This window comes from Pangasianodon hypophthalmus, chromosome 27 (assembly GCF_027358585.1).
Source record: "Pangasianodon hypophthalmus isolate fPanHyp1 chromosome 27, fPanHyp1.pri, whole genome shotgun sequence".
NCBI lineage: Eukaryota > Metazoa > Chordata > Actinopteri > Siluriformes > Pangasiidae > Pangasianodon > Pangasianodon hypophthalmus.
Window position 1 is genome coordinate 19186691 of NC_069736.1, and position 12500 is coordinate 19199190.

General features: G+C 45.8%; 3 protein-coding genes across 4 annotated transcripts in view; 2 read left to right on the forward strand and 1 right to left on the reverse strand.

Moving 5' to 3' along the window:
- The window catches only part of wnt11f2 (wnt 11, family member 2), an 8811-nt gene extending 7328 nt beyond the window's left edge, over positions 1-1483 (forward strand). For both annotated transcript variants that reach the window (XM_053230222.1, XM_053230223.1), the window contains exons 4-5: positions 350-642; positions 827-1483. In XM_053230222.1, the coding sequence (XP_053086197.1) occupies positions 350-642; positions 827-1001 (468 nt within the window). In that variant the 3' untranslated portion in view covers positions 1002-1483. The remainder of the gene's footprint in view (positions 1-349; positions 643-826) is intronic.
- A 1221-nt stretch (positions 1484-2704) lies between these two features.
- Positions 2705-6202, forward strand: igbp1 (immunoglobulin (CD79A) binding protein 1). The gene is made up of 6 exons (XM_034302449.2): positions 2705-2960; positions 3383-3697; positions 3983-4178; positions 4385-4455; positions 5441-5550; positions 5946-6202. Exons 1-6 carry the CDS (start codon positions 2749-2751, stop codon positions 6092-6094), a joined length of 1053 nt encoding a protein of 350 aa, XP_034158340.2. The 5' UTR covers positions 2705-2748; the 3' UTR covers positions 6095-6202.
- A 253-nt stretch (positions 6203-6455) lies between these two features.
- zgc:158432 (uncharacterized protein LOC555281 homolog) overlaps positions 6456-12500 on the reverse strand; it is a 6630-nt gene continuing 585 nt past the window's right edge. The window contains exons 2-9 of the mRNA XM_034302450.2: positions 12368-12467; positions 10470-10637; positions 10002-10074; positions 8073-8152; positions 7623-7679; positions 7358-7417; positions 7021-7147; positions 6456-6894 (exon numbers count right to left, since the gene is read on the reverse strand). Coding sequence (XP_034158341.1) covers positions 6808-6894; positions 7021-7147; positions 7358-7417; positions 7623-7679; positions 8073-8152; positions 10002-10074; positions 10470-10637; positions 12368-12467 — 752 coding nt within the window. The 3' untranslated portion in view covers positions 6456-6807. The remainder of the gene's footprint in view (positions 6895-7020; positions 7148-7357; positions 7418-7622; positions 7680-8072; positions 8153-10001; positions 10075-10469; positions 10638-12367; positions 12468-12500) is intronic.

Genomic DNA, 12500 nt, shown 5'->3' on the forward strand with positions numbered 1-12500 from the left:
CTCCCTCTCACCCTCACTCCATCAATCCCTCGCTCCCTCTTTCCCTCTCTCCCTCTGTCCCTCTCTCCCTCTGTCCCTCTCTCCCTCAGGCTGCCACTGCTGGGCCCTTGAGCACGGCCCTTAACCCCCTCTGCTCCAGGGGGCGCTGTATCACACTAACCCTGCACTCTGAGCTGCGATATATGAAGAGAAGGATTTCACTGTGCTGTAATGTGTGTCATGTCCTGTGGAATACGTCTAAAGACTTTTGCTCCTCCGTTAGCTGTGATATGTGCAGACAGGAATTTCACTGTGCTGTAATGTTTATGAGAGAAATAAAGGCTTCCTCGTCCTTCTGTCTCTCCCTCAGGCTCTGATGGACTCGCTGGAGACGAAGTGTAAGTGTCACGGCGTCTCGGGCTCGTGTTCGGTGAAGACGTGCTGGAAGTCGCTCCTGGACGTGGGTCACGTCTCGGCTCAGCTCAAAGCTCGTTACCTGTCGGCCACCAAGGTGACGTCACGCCAGGTGGGCTCGCGCCGTCTTCTGGTTCCCCGGGACATGGAGGTGAGACCGGTCCTGGAGAGTGAGCTCGTTTACCTGGTCAGCTCACCTGATTACTGCACCTCCGACGCCAAGCATGGCTCATACGGGACCACGGACAGGTGAGTACACACACACACACACACACACACACACACACACACACACACACACACAACCTGGGGCACTTTCCACCCTACAGTGTGGTCAGTCACAGGGCTTAGTGTATCAAATGACTTCATGATAAAGTCTAATATTAACGTGTGTGTGTGTGTGTGTGTGTGTGTGTGTGTTCTCTCTCCACAGGCAGTGTAATAAAACAGCGAGTGGGAGTGGCAGTTGTAATCTGATGTGTTGTGGGCGGGGCTACAACACCTACACTGAGCAGGTGGAGGAGCGATGCCACTGCAGGTATCACTGGTGCTGCTACGTCACCTGTAAGAAGTGCACACACACCGTCGAGAGACACGTCTGCAAGTGACACACACACACACACTCGAGAGCCGAGAAAGAGACAGACTCCGACTACAAGCACTACCTCTCCCTCACTCAGTGTGAACACGACCAAGGAAGCTGATGTGTGTGTGTGTGTGTGTGTGTGTGTGTGCACACAAAGCCCTGAGAAGAGAAAGAAGAGACAAGACCCGAGTCTCAGTCGGACCTTCGACATGCCTTTGTCGACTTTCCCTAATCACTCAGGAGTGCACGTGGAGAGGAGTGTGTATCAGAGCGGACTTTTCAGCACACACACACTCTGAACACAGAGGACTGAATACCAGAGTGTTGAAATGTGAAGTGTTTTGTTCGCTCCTGTTTCCGCCGCCATTTTGTAAAGGAGACGATCAGATTGCAGCAGTGCATTCTGGGTAATCTGAGCTCCTGACCTCACACGTGTGTTTATTGTGTTTGTATCTCACTGAGATAAAATAAACTTCTGTGTCTGTATTTATTTGATATAAAATACCACAGTGATGTGTGTTTGTGTTTGTGTGTGTGTGTGTTTTCTTAGGCTGGTTACTGATCACATGACCAGCACTGACCAATCACTGACCTGAAACACACAAACTAAAGCCAGGGTAAAGGGCAATTGAGCTAGCATCAAAGACACTTTCAGGATGTGAGCCATTGAGAGATTTAGCATGCGCACACACACACACACACACACACACACACACACACACACACTGAGCCTGTTCTGCAGATTCCTTTGTCTCATCAGGATTTGCCTGATTCTTATCTCAGTGTCACAGGATAAAATAACAATGACAACACACACACACACACACACACACGGGTCTGGGGAGATTACTGTAATCTAAAGTCAGTGTTTAAGCTGCTGATTCCTGTTGAGACGTTCACAAAGAGGAGAGATTAACACTATCAGCTCACATCAAACACACACACACACACACACACACACACACACTAGAGCCACTTTGATTCAAGTATTTTATATTAATTTGGTTTCCTTGTCAATTACTAAACCCACATCACAAACACCTGTCTGTGAGTCTGCACATAGAGAGAGAGAGAGTGTGTGTTTGTGTGTGTGTGTGTGTTAGTCACTCAGTTGAAAGTGTGTGTGGTGCAGGTGGAAAGGTCAGAGGTCAGGGTTAAGGAGCAAAACAAAGATCAGACTAAATTCAGGTTAGTCGGAAAGAAAGGCATGTGGCCACACACACACACACACACACACACACACACACACAGCTTGATTTTATTAAGACATATCTATTGGATGGTTTATTTATGTAGCTAGATGCTAACATTCACCTCAGAGACCTAAAGTGAGTTTTATTTTTTGAGTTTTGTGAAAGTCCTGATCTCAAATTGAATACTGCGCTTTACTGCCATCTACTGGCTGAACACAGGAAGTACAGTCATCTCAGCCCGGAAAACTGCTCTGCTGCTGAATCCTGCACCCCAAAGAGGACCCTTTATTTGGTATCTGTGGTTTTCGCCTGATTAAAAAAACACTAGTCTCTAATGTAAAGTCTAGATTATATTTAATAAAGAAAAATTAAATGTCAGTTCAGTCGATGTTGCACTAATATATTAAGTCACACGCGAATAGTTAAAGTGTAAAATTAACACATTAATAAATCAAATCTTTTGTCAGATAGAAACAGGAAGCTGACGGGGTGCAGGCAGTGCGCGCGCACTTGATACATCACTACCCCGGAAGTGACGGAAGCCGAATTGGCCCATAAACAGTGTGAGAGCTGAACATGGCGTCTGCAGAGGAACGCGTCCAAACAGCAGATGCCGAAGCTCCGCCGCTGAAACTGTCAGATTTGTTAGATTCAGGATGGAAATTATATGAAGAGTTAGAGAAGAGCAACGAGCCGACAAACTCCGACTCTGTACAGATTAAAATAAAACGCGGAATTAAACAGCTGGAGGAGGCGACGAGGATGGTGTCACAGCTCGACCTGTTCAGGTAAAAACACTCAGATACTCAGGAATGATGGAGTTCTGATGAAACACCCTGCAGTGGCTCAGGACTTAACACTTCCGGGTGAAAGTGCATCACCGCTTATCCCCACACAGGGCTCAGGGTGCAGAGATTCTCAGTGAAAACCAGCTGCAGGGCTTCAGTGTGACTGGATCAGAAAATGTTCATGTTGTGTTGCAGTCAGAGATGTTAATATGGTGTTAATAACACATTAAATCTGCCTCAGTTCACTCCTCTGCTTCAGTGCGACTGGGCGGGGCTAATCTCTTACCAATTAACCAATCACAAGCGTGATGAAGATCATACACATTTCAGTGATGCTAAATTATGGCAGGTTCAGGTTAAACTCCGCCCCCTTTTCTTTAAAGTGCAAACTTGTACAATTTTTGTGTGTGTGTGTGTGTTAGCCGTAACGAGGAGCTGGATGAGATCTCCACAGCGGATCTGAAGTTCCTGTTGTTACCTGCGCTGCTGGCTGCGTTGGTGATGAAGCAGGTGGGCGTGGCTCAGCGGTTGGAGCGTGTGCAGACGGCACGTTCTCACTTCCTGGACTTCCTCAGGCGCTGTAAAGATTACAACATCAGCTCGTTCCACATGCCCCGAGACGCCCAGGACGCGGAGGGGACGTCCTCAGGGGCGGAGAGTGACACACCGAGCCCCGCCCACCATGCCCAGCCTGACCTCATCACCATGGCAACACAGAGACAAGCCAAAATCGAGAGGTGTGTGTGTCCGTGTTTGTGTGTATACCAACACAAAGTCATGGGGTGTGTCCCCAGTCTCTCACACACTCTCTCACACACACACACACACACACACACACACAGTCATTACTGTGTCTCAAATCACTCATTAAGAGATAAAATAAAATGTAAACATTCCAAAGAACTTTCTCACAAATCTTATGTGTATTACACTGTGTGTGTACTGCGTGTGTATTGTATGTGCGTGTGTGTGTATCGTGTGTGTATTGTGCGTGTGTGTGTGTGCGTGTGTGTGTGTGTTAGGTATAAGCAGCAGAAGCAGATGGAGCAGAAGCTGGCTGAGCTCAGAGCGCTGGTGGATGGAGGTTCGGTGGATGAGGAGGTGATGAGGGAGTTTTACCTGTTACAGGTGCGCAGGTGGATCACGCTCGCTCTGGAGGAAATCGAGTCCATTGACCAGGAAGTCCAGATCCTCAGGAGGATGCCTGCTCTCAGTCAGGTCCTGTAGCTTGCTCTGATAGTGCTGTGAAGCTCCTCAGTAAAGTTGAAAATTCAGTGTGGAGGAAGTGTGAAGTTTTTAAAAAAGTGTGGAAGAACAGAGTGAGAAGAACAGAGTGAGAAGAACAGAGCGAGAACCCTGCAGTTAGAACCCTGCAGTTAGAACCCGTCCATCACATGCTCATTAAATTTTGCTTTCTGTTTCAGGCTCCAGCTCAGAAACCGAGACGAGCACCGATGAAGCCCTTCATCCTCACTAAAGACGCAGTGCAGGCCAGGTATGTGTGTGTGAGCGTGTGTGTGTGTGTGAGCGTGTGTGTGTGTGTGAGCGTGTGTGTGTGTGTGTGAGCGTGTGTGTGTGTGTGTGAGCGTGTACGTGTGTGTGTGAGCGTGTACGTGTGTGTGTGAGCGTGTACGTGTGTGTGTGAGCGTGTACGTGTGTGTGTGAGCGTGTACGTGTGTGTGTGAGCGTGTACGTGTGTGTGTGAGCGTGTACGTGTGTGAGCGCGTGTGTGAGCGTGTGTGTGAGCGCGTGTACGTGTGAGCGTGTGTGTATGTATACACTGATGAGTCGTGTTGCCATAACATGGCTGCTGTGAGGTCACCCTGTGTTGAATGTAACACAGCTACTGACCTCACATCAGTTCTAGAATAGCAGCCTGAGTCTGAGTCTGAGTCTGAGTCTGAGTCTGAGTCTGTGTCTGAGTCTGAGTCTGAGTCTGTGTCTGAGTCTGTGTCTGAGTCTGAGTCTGTGTCTGTGTCTGAGTCTGTGTCTGAGTCTGTGTCTGAGTCTGTGTCTGAGTCTGTGTCTGAGTCTGTGTCTGAGTCTGTGTCTGTGTCTGAGTCTGTGTCTGAGTCTGTGTCTGAGTCTGTGTCTGAGTCTGTGTCTGAGTCTGAGTCTGTGTCTGAGTCTGAGTCTGTGTCTGTGTCTGTGTCTGAGTCTGAGTCTGTGTCTGAGTCTGTGTCTGTGTCTGTGTCTGAGTCTGTGTCTGAGTCTGTGTCTGAGTCTGAGTCTGTGTCTGCGTCTGTGTCTGTGTCTGAGTCTGCAGTCAGTGATTTCAGATGAGATATTCTACTTCTGCTGCTGTTTATGGAAATCAGTAAAATATTTACAGTGTGGGTTTTTAGTCACTTTCACAAAGCATCTGTTTTCCTGATGGAGTTACACAATGTGACCAGCTGGTGTGTGTCTGTGCGTGTGTCTGTGCGTGTGTCTGTGCGTGTGTGTGTCTGTGCGTGTGTCTGTGCGTGTGTGTGTGTCAGGGTGTTTGGTGCAGGGTATCCCAGTCTTCCCACCATGACAGTAGACGACTGGTATGAACAGCACAGAAGGAGAGGATGTTTACCGGACCAGGGCATCCCTCAGAGCACAGGTACACACACACACACACACACACACACACACACACACGCATACGCACACTTGTGTACACACACACACACACACACACACACACACACACACACACACACACACACGTGCACGCACACACAAGCACATACACACAAGCACACACACAGTACTTCCACACCCACTTCATGGGGACACACCCACGTCACTGATGCCACACCCACTTCACTAGGGACACACCCCCTCACTGAAACACACCCTCTTCACTGAGACCACACCCCCTTCAGTCACAGATCATCACTTAACTAGTGAGCTATCAAATCTAAATATTTGAAAGGTATGTTTGTGTGTGCTTGCGTGCGTGTGTGTGTGTGTTTGTGTGTGCGCGTGCGTGTGTGTGTTTGTGTGTATGTGTAGTGGACGTGGATGCAGAGGAGCGAGAGAAGGAAGAAAAGGAGAGGAAAGAGGAAGAGGATGATGAAGAGGCTTTACAGAAGGCCAGAGACTGGGACAACTGGAAAGACACACACCGTCGAGGATACGGCAACCGCCAGAACATGGGCTAGAAGTACACACACAAACACACACACACCCACACACACACACAGTAGAGACACTTCCTCCAAGTCACTTACACACACTCACCTGACTCTGAAATAAACGTTTTCAGTTGATTCCTGTGTGTGTGTGTGTGTTAAACCTAAACACGTAATTAAGTAGAATAAGTTCCTGGGAAATGTCTGAAGAACATGTGGACACATTCAGTGCCGCCCCTCATTAATATTACAAACCTGTTCAGCTCTATGAATGCAAATGAGTATGCAAATTAGAGACCGCCCCCTCAGGGAGGCGTGAAGCTGACGATGAGAAGGAGGGGCACACAGATGTTATGTGGAAATGTTATGTATGTAATAAATAAATAAATCGTTTTGATTTAAAGATCTGTTTTATTTTTTGGCACAAAGTAAATTTACAGTAAATATTTAATCCCGAAATGTTTTGAACATCTAATTTTTAATTCTATCCTGATTATTTTAGGTCAGAAGCTGAGAGTATAACGAGCACAGGTTTATTACATCATTACATAAAAGTGAAAAATCAACAGAACCTAAAGATTGACATGAAACAGTAAATTTGATGATTATTAGAAAATACAATAAACAATCAGTTAAAATAATTTAAATCCTAATAAACATCAGAAACACACTGAAGTGAGGTGTGTGTGTGTGTGTGTGTGTGTGTGTGTGTGTGTGTGTGTGTGTGTGTGATGCGCAGGTGGTCAGTACATGCGGCCGATTTGAGCTCGAGGAAACACACTGCGATTTTCAGGAGCATTGTAGGACGGAGGAGGGGGCGGAGACATCCTCTGAAATATTAGCATAAATATTAGCATTTACATAAACAAACATAATAATGTAACACTTTCATTTAACACTCACTGATGTGTGTGTGTGTGTGTGTGTGTGTGTGTGTGAGAGAGAGAGAGAGAGACCTGCTCCTCGTAAGCTCGGGGAGACACCGGCTGGTTGTACGGTTCTGCAGACACATTGTGCTCCTCGTACGGGTTCCTCGCTCTGGCGTACGGGTTACTGAGCACCTGAGCCCCGCCCCCTGTGTAGCTACAACACACACACACACACACACACACACACACACACACACACACACACAGTGTATCACTAGACACAGATCAGTCGTGTCTCCCTGCTACAGTTTGTGTCTTCAGTTCAGTTAGTGATGAATTAAACTATGAAATAGTTACACAGTGACATCATACAGTAATAAACTAATAAAATAAAGTTTTATTAGTTAATTTGTGTGTTTGTTACCTGTAGGGCTGCTGTCCCGGCCTGTCAGGCACACCCAGAGTCTGTGGTGAGGGGGGCAGACTATCTCACACACACACACACACACACACACACACACACACACATACATTATAATACTCTTTTACAGGAAATCTGAGCACACACACACACACACACACACACACACACACACACACAGTTCCCAAACACAGATAATAACAGGCATCCTGGACCTTGTAAGAGGGTGTGTGTGTGTGTGTGTGTGTGTGTGTGTGTGTGTGTATACCTGTACGGGGCCCCCCGTGGTGGTCTGTCAAAAGCAGGGCGTGTGTTATCAGGTGCACTGTGAGAAATAAAACACACACACACATTTAACACCACTCTGATACTCACAGAAATGTGTGTGTGTGTGTGTATGAGAGAGATAGAGAGAGAGAGGTGTGTGTTGTATCTGCGGTAGAGGAGCTCCCATCGGTGGTCCACCAGATAAAAATTGTGTGTTATCTGACACACTGTGTGCGCACGCACACACACACACACACACACACACACACACACACACACACACACACACACAGAAACATACACAGTTTGTATTTTTGGAAGGAAATACGGCAGACAAGTTTGGCAACACTGAAGGCCGCCTCCTCCACCTGTGTCTTAGTCTCACCTATCGGCTGTAATAACACACACACACACACACACACACACACACACACACAGAGCAGGCGCTCACCTGTATGGCCAAGAGGACACCATGGGAACCTGCACTGGTGTGGGTTTGGAAGGAGGAAGCGGCTGAGCGCTCGGAGGAGACTTCTCAAACAGAGAGAGAGAATCATAGAGGTCAGGTTACACAAACACACACACGAGCACACACACTTATCATTAGAATCTCTGTCTTTATGATAACAGTGTTATGTCCCTGAAGATCGATTCGTCTTTATGGAGGAAATGAAAATATTTATCATGATCATAAAGCGATGGAAAATATAACGAGATTAATTTCTACATCCAAAAGCTGAAAAATCACAGAGAGTCATTTTACACATTACAGTGATTATAAATAAACACTTTAATGCACAATAAATACGAAGCGTCTAATAGTCATTAATAATTACTCTTTACGTCCTCTGACCTCCACCCGTGTTCCTCAGGGCTGACGTGCTTCCTGCAGGTGGAGGTGTTCGGGTCGAGTCCCAGGCATGATGTTCTGGATGACTCATGACTCTAACTACTGGGTATAAAGTAACTTTAACGCTAATTAACCGAACACCTATAAATATGTGCCCCCTTCCCAAATGCCGAATGTGTGAAACCATTTTAAACACGTCCCAGAAAGCACCCAGGTACAGAGTGTGTTGGTGTGTGTTGGTTAGCGGTGCTCTCAGAACTACACTTCAGGTTACTGAGAGAACGTACACAGAAGTGATGAGCACTGAACTTTTGACCAGCTCCTCTTTCATTAAACAGTTTGTTTTCACGCTTAAAGCTGTTTATTAAGACCAAAGTTCAATAAGCAGCAGCAGCACCTGCACTTGTCCTGTTGTAGTGCAGCGGTTAGCCTCGCAGGCTGTGGTGTGTGACATCCTTGGCTCAAATCTGTGTGTTTCACTTTTGCTTTAGTGCAGTGTTACATATATGAAGGTGAAAAGGTCTATAAAACACTTTGTTTGTACGAGATCCTGTGGCTCATGTGGATGAGTGCTGCCTCTGGGTTGTGAGGTTGCTGGTTCAAACCCCAGCCAGGACTCCAGGATATGAGCGTCGATGGTTCAGGAATCAGCAGAAGGTGCAGGTTGGCTGGAGGGCGTTTCCCGGGGGGGTAAAATCCGGGCAGCTGCCCCCCCAGGATCAGGGCAGGAGATGAAAGGGGTTATGGAGCTTGAAGAGAGTGTGTCGACTTAGTTTTGCATAAAGTAGAGAATGCTGTAAAAACTATCACCCTCACTTTTTCTGGGCTTCTCCAGCAGCATTTACTCCATCACCTGCTCCCCACACTTCATCCTCTCCTCAGCGTCCCACTCTACACTGAGCACAGACTCGAACCAGCAACCTCCAAGCCCAGAGGCGAGGCTTTTACCACAACACCACCAGCTGGCACATTGATACACTGCTGTCATAGCGCCTTTGTGTTTTAAATGAAACCCGCAAACAAAAAAAATTTTGTCTCTTGCTTTGTTAACAGTCTTCATTTTCTCCTCGAGCCTCATGAACATTCAATCCCAGCTTTTGCAAAACTCGATACCTTATATATATATATATATATATATGTATATATACACACACACACACACACACACACACACACACACAGGGTATATCTCTGGTGTAAACACACTCCATATGACCCTCAGTAATGATACACATCAGGGTAAATGACTTCAGTGGTAAATTTTAAGTTCACTCGTTCATCGTTCACTGCCCTGGTTCCGGTTGGAGTTCTCATCACTTAGAAATCACAGTCATGTGCCGTGATTTCATTATTGTTTTTCTCACTGAACCGGTCTTTGTATGTGTGTGTGTGTGTGTGTGTGTGTGTGTGTGTGTGTGTGTGTGTGTGTGTGTGTGTGTGTGTTAGGAAGAACTTCGGTTGCTGCAGGTTTTTGTTGGTTAGGATTGAGAGTGAGTTTAGAGTATAATTTGATAATAAACATTAACTCACTTTCAAGTCAGATGCAAAAACCACTCCAGGGAACAAGTCCTCTTCCGGAATGTGAGTGAGTGCATTCCCTGCTCTGGAACACGCACACACACAGACACACACACACGCAGATCCAGACGCACACACAGACACACAAACACACACACACACGCAGATCCATATGCACACACACACACACACACACACACACGCAGATCCAGATGCACACACACACACACACACACACACACACACACGCAGATCCAGAAGCACACACAGACACACAGACACACACACACACATGCACACACATGCACACAGATACAAGCACAGACACACAGAGGCAGGCACAGACGCGCACACACAAGCACAGACGCACACACACACACAGGCACACACACAGACAAAGAGGTTTTAGTGTGATAAGCAGTGCTAATCTGATCCTCCTGTTAGTTATCGCGTGTTGATTGTGTGTGGTGTGTTTCTGACCCGTTGCTCTTGCTGGATTTCCCGAACGTGTGTGCGAGGTGAACAGCGAGTCCGACCACAACCGCCAGTGCAACTCCAGGAAGTGTCGCTACGAGGGCAAAGGACAACGTCGTCCATTTCTGAGAGCAGCTCGTCCCGAGATAAAACTCATCAATATAATTATTACATCTAATAATGACAAAAATAAAGAACATCATTACATTACTTTCAGCGGCTCAATAATCGATCCCTCACTTCAGATAATCAATAATCGATCCCTTACATACAGCTACTCGATAATCGATCCCTCACTTCAGATAATCAATAATCAATCCCTCACTTCAGATAATCAATAATCGATCCCTCACTTCAGGTAATCAATAATCGATCCCTCACTTCAGGTAATCAATAATTGATCCCTCACTTCAGGTAATCAATAATCAATCCCTCACTTCAGGTAATCAATAATCGATCCCTCACTTCAAATAATCAATAATCGATCCCTTACATACAGCTACTCGATAATCGATCCCTCACTTCAGGTAATCAATAATCAATCCCTCACTTCAGATAATCAATAATCAATCCCTCACTTCAGATAATCAATAATCGATCCCTCACTTCAGGTAATCAATAATTGATCCCTCACTTCAGGTAATCAATAATCAATCCCTCACTTCAGGTAATCAATAATTGATCCCTCACTTCAGATAATCAATAATTGATCCCTCACATTCAGCTACTCGATAATCGATCCCTCACATTCAGCTACTCGATAATCGATCCCTCACTTCAGATAATCAATAATCGATCCCTCACTTCAGGTAATCAATAATCGATCCCTCACATTCAGCTACTCGATAATCGATCCCTCACATTCAGCTACTCGATAATCGATCCCTCACTTCAGCTACTCGATAATCGATCCCTCACTTCAGATAATCGGTAATCGATCCCTCACTTCAGATAATTGATCCCTCACTTCAGATAATCGATCCTTCACTTCAGCTACTCGATAATCGATCCCTCAGTTCAGATAATCGGTAATCGATCCTTCACATTCAGCTACTCGATAATCGATCCCTCAGTTCAGATAATCGGTAATCGATCCTTCACATTCATCTACTCTGTAATCGATCCTTCACATTCAGCTACTCTGTAATCGATCCTTCACATTCAGCTACTCGATAATCGATCCCTCACTTCAGCTACTCGATAATCGATCCCTCACTTCAGATAATCGGTAATCGATCCCTCACTTCAGATAATCGATCCTTCACTTCAGCTACTCGATAATCGATCCCTCAGTTCAGATAATCGGTAATCGATCCTTCACATTCAGCTACTCGATAATCAATCCCTCAGTTCAGATAATCGGTAATCGATCCTTCACATTCAGCTACTCTGTAATCGATCCTTCACATTCAGCTACTCTGTAATCGATCCTTCACATTCAGCTACTCTGTAATCGATCCTTCACATTCAGCTACTCGATAATCGATCCCTCACTTCAGCTACTCGATAATCGATCCCTCAGTTCAGATAATCGGTAATCGATCCTTCACATTCATCTACTCTGTAATCGATCCTTCACATTCATCTACTCTGTAATCGATCCTTCACATTCAGCTACTCGATAATCGATCCCTCACTTCAGCTACTCGATAATCGATCCCTCACTTCAGATAATCGGTAATCGATCCTTCACATTCATCTACTCTGTAATCGATCCCTCACATTCAGCTACTCGATAATCGATCCCTCAGTTCAGATAATCGGTAATCGATCCTTCACTTCAGCTACTCGATAATCGATCCATCACATTCAGCTAATCAATAATCACTCGCAGTAAGGGAATGATTAGAGATTAATGATGATTAGCGGTGATTAATAGCGAATGATTAGAGGTTAATGATGACCTGCAGTAAGGTTTTTCTGACTTGCAGAAGCACTTGCTGACATATAAATTACAGTTCCAGTCTCCTGAGCAAGGCTCAAAGTCTCCTTTCTTGTCACAGACTGGTGGAGAAACACACACACAAACACAAACAC